The sequence below is a fragment of the Neoarius graeffei genome, chromosome 3, assembly GCF_027579695.1.
Source record: "Neoarius graeffei isolate fNeoGra1 chromosome 3, fNeoGra1.pri, whole genome shotgun sequence".
NCBI lineage: Eukaryota > Metazoa > Chordata > Actinopteri > Siluriformes > Ariidae > Neoarius > Neoarius graeffei.
In genome coordinates this window covers 70367708-70371224 of record NC_083571.1, presented here as the reverse complement: position 1 = coordinate 70371224, position 3517 = coordinate 70367708, and the positions used below count along the sequence as shown (strand labels likewise).

At 40.1% G+C, this 3517-nt stretch overlaps 1 protein-coding gene across 1 annotated transcript; it reads left to right on the top strand.

Moving 5' to 3' along the window:
* The first annotated feature begins 2433 nt into the window (after positions 1 to 2433).
* Positions 2434 to 3256, top strand: si:dkey-22i16.7 (uncharacterized). The gene is made up of 4 exons (XM_060915981.1): positions 2434 to 2538; positions 2622 to 2699; positions 2892 to 2936; positions 3019 to 3256. The coding sequence occupies exons 2-4, from the start codon at positions 2640 to 2642 to the stop codon at positions 3178 to 3180; spliced, it is 267 nt and encodes an 88-aa protein (XP_060771964.1). The 5' UTR covers positions 2434 to 2538; positions 2622 to 2639; the 3' UTR covers positions 3181 to 3256.
* The last annotated feature ends 261 nt before the right edge of the window (positions 3257 to 3517 follow it).

Below are 3517 nucleotides of genomic sequence, written 5' to 3'. Positions count from 1 at the left end.
GACCTTATCAACTTCCTTTTTCAGCAGAAGATACACTGCAGGATCTGTTGTCTTTGCTCTTTTCCATTCTGCCATCATTAGAAGAATCTCATCTGTCATCCAGATTTGTTTCCTGTTACACGTCACCTTAGGTAGTATTTCTTTTGCTGATGTTACCATGCTTCTTCAGCCTGTGGGGTCTCAATGGCTAAGATATCATATTTGTTGTGGATGTTGATGTTGAGGGCGGCATGGTGGTGTAGTGGTTAGCGCTGTCGCTTCACAGCAAGAAGGTCTGGGTTCGAGCCCCGTGGCCGGCGAGGGCCTTTCTGTGTGGATTTTTGCATGTTCTCCCCGTGTCCACGTGGATTTCCTCCGGGTGCTCCGGTTTCCCCCAAAGACATGCAGGTTAGGTTAACTGGTGACTCTAAATTGACTGTGAATGGTTGTCTGTGTCTATGTGTCAGCCCTGTGATGACCTGGCGACTTGTCCAGGGTGTACCCTGCCTTTTGCCCGTAGTCAGGTAGGATAGGCTCCAGCTTACCTGCAACCCTGTAGAACAGGATAAAGCGGCTAGAGATAATGAGATGAGATGAGATGTTGAAGCTGTTCTTGTAATGCTCTACTCTAAGCATATTCATATCCATCTGGGTTTCTATTTTCTTCAATTTCTTCTGTTTCAACTTGATTAGCATTTTCATCACAACAGGGTTGTGGTCTGAGCCAATGTCAGTTCCAGGATAAGTCCTGACTTGTTTGATACAGTTGCGGAACCTTGTGTTGACCAGGATGTAATCAGTCTGATTGCAACGTGTGTCACCAGGGCTCTACCAAGTGTACAACCTTCTTTTTGGTTGTTTAAAGAGGGTATTAGCAACTACAAAGTTTAATATCCAGCAGAACTGTGCTAGTCTTTCCGCCCTTTCATTTCTTTCCCCCAATCCCACCAAATATCAACCCAATAACATGCCCTTTTTTGAACCAACACACAGTAAACAATGGTGATGTCATGGTCCAAAACTATTTAAATCATACAACATCATAGTAAACATTATGATCACAGAGCTATGACATGTTACAGGTTGAAGCAGTAAGTCACTCGAGGGTGTGTTTTACGTGAGGAGTAACTCTTCAGAAGTGGATGATTTTCTTCTAACAGCATGGCCTGAGGTTATTTATTCCACCACAGCAACGCATCAACAATGAATTTATTTTTATTTATTAATGAATGACACATTACACTTTTTATCTGTTTATAGTTACATTAAATGTTGTGGAATGTTGGTGAAACAATATTATAGCAGCTACAAACAGTCTTTCCCTCACCAGCCTCACTTTTTCCTCTCGAGAAGTAAGTTTCTGTGAATGAGCTGTTACTCTAGAAATGTATTCAAATGAAAACATGAATATAAACCTGTGATTTATGTTACTGCTGATTATAGAATTTTTCATAGAAAATGAATAAACACGGCGGCACGGTGGTGTAGTGGTTAGCACTGTCGCCTCACAGCAAGAAGGTCTGGGTTCGAACCCCATGGCCGTCGAGGGCCTTTCTGTGCGGAGTTTGCATGTTCTCCCCGTGTCCGCGTGGGTTTCCTCTGGGTGCTCCGGTTTCCCCCACAGTCCAAAGACATGCAGGTTAGGTTAACTGGTGACTCTAAATTGACCGTAGGTGTGAATGTGAGTGTGAATGGTTGTCTGTGTCTATGTGTCAGCCCTGTGATGACCTGGCGACTTGTCCAGGGTGTACCCTGCCTTTCGCCCGTAGTCAGCTGGGATAGGCTCCAGCTTGCCTGCGACCCTGTAGAACAGGATAAAGCGGCTAGAGATAATGAGATGAGATGAGATGAATAAACACCATCTGATTAGAGAATTCATCCACACTGTATATGAAGTGATTTTATCAGAGGTAAAGTTAAACAAAATGACCAAATCCGGTGTTCAGTGAATAATTTATTGTTAATAATATTCGCAAATAAATAATTCTTCAACCACTCAGTGTAGTTGGTTTGCTAAGCAACACAACAGACAATGAGTCTTAAGTCTGATGGTTTTATTGCTGTAAAACCTGGAACATTAAATAATTTTTCAATTACTTTAAGCACAGCTCATCCGATCAGAATTTGGAATCAAAATTATGCATTTTACAAAAATCAAACAAAGAAGATTGAACAACAGATGAAGATTTTCTCTTTTTTTCTGGCTATAAAGCAGACACACAGCTGAGTCTGGTGAGGAAACAAAGTTTTAGGTGTTTACAATCATAAACATCTGTCATAATGTCCTGTGAGATTAGATAGCATTTACAAGAGTCACAGTTTCACAACGATTTGCAATGCCAAGCTATGACACACTCCCAGAAACAGAGTCAATCTGAATCACACTTCATTTCCTAACTCCTCAGAAAAATGAATATTGTTGAAGGAGTTGTGTCATCGTTGTAGGTATTGTTACTGATTGGTCAATCGTGGGCTGAAAAATTGTATAAAATAGAACACAGAAGAGCAGAGGTATGCAACTAGGACTGTGAATAGACCGATTTACGTCTGCTTCTGAAGGTAAGTGAATGTCTGTTTGAACATTTAACCTGTGGTCATTTTTAATAATTTTTTAAAATTCATCTATTTTGTGAATTTCTTAGCCAGAAATCAAGATCACCATGAAGATCGTGTTGGTGTTCATCGCTGTGTGCTTTATTGCAGTCTCCTGTGCTGTTCCTGTAAGTACTGAACTTTGTGAAGCAATGTTTAATTCAGTAAAACAAATTGAAAATCAGAAAAATTTTGAAGCATATTTTGCATTGTTTTTAACTTTGAATTGAAGGAATGCAACATACACAGAACATCTGCCATTGTTTTTACTTTCTTTGTCCAGCTGAGACCCAGATCAGATTTCTGTTCTGTTTTCATAGATTAAGGATGAGCATGAACGAGAGAAGCGCTCATCCAGCAATGAGGTAAATCACAGAGAGAGAGAATTGATAAAGTGATGGATGTGTTTAGTTCACTTTTTTTATAACTGTATCTGTATATTTCCAGTCTAACCAAAGAGTACGGTTCCAGCCACCATTCTTTCCATACATTCCCAGCATCAACCCCAACCCCAACCCCAACCCCAACATAAACACCAACAACATGCTGAATCTTCTGCTGCCCCTGCTGCTCGGACGTCTGGCCTCTGCCCCTACCACAGGCAAATAACACCACCACTTCAAATTATCTTGTTATGTAAGATTATTGGTAGCTTCTTGAAATAAAGACATGTCCATAATAAGCATATTTCTGTCCTGTGTGTTATATTCTGTCTCATTAAAGTATTAGATATGTTTACACCACACTCACAAATCTGTTTTGTTGGAACAAAAGCATTTCAATTATTATTATTATTATTATTTTACATTTAATATTTGATATCACAAATTAAAGGTCTGATATGCCATGCAAACATTATGAATCAAATTATACTCACCGGCCACCTGGTTATGAGGAACACCCCTACATCCACCTGCAGCTGTTTTCTGTAGTTCTCTAATCAGCC

Excerpts from the sequence above, each read along its gene's own strand:
- si:dkey-22i16.7 (XM_060915981.1), top strand. The coding sequence starts at position 2,640 with ATGAAGATCGTGTTGGTGTTCATCGCTGTGTGCTTTATTGCAGTCTCC. Across the intron at positions 2,700-2,891 it reads CAGTCTCCTGTGCTGTTCCT|ATTAAGGATGAGCATGAACG; the intron begins GTAAGTACTGAA and ends CTGTTTTCATAG. Across the intron at positions 2,937-3,018 it reads AGCGCTCATCCAGCAATGAG|TCTAACCAAAGAGTACGGTT; the intron begins GTAAATCACAGA and ends GTATATTTCCAG.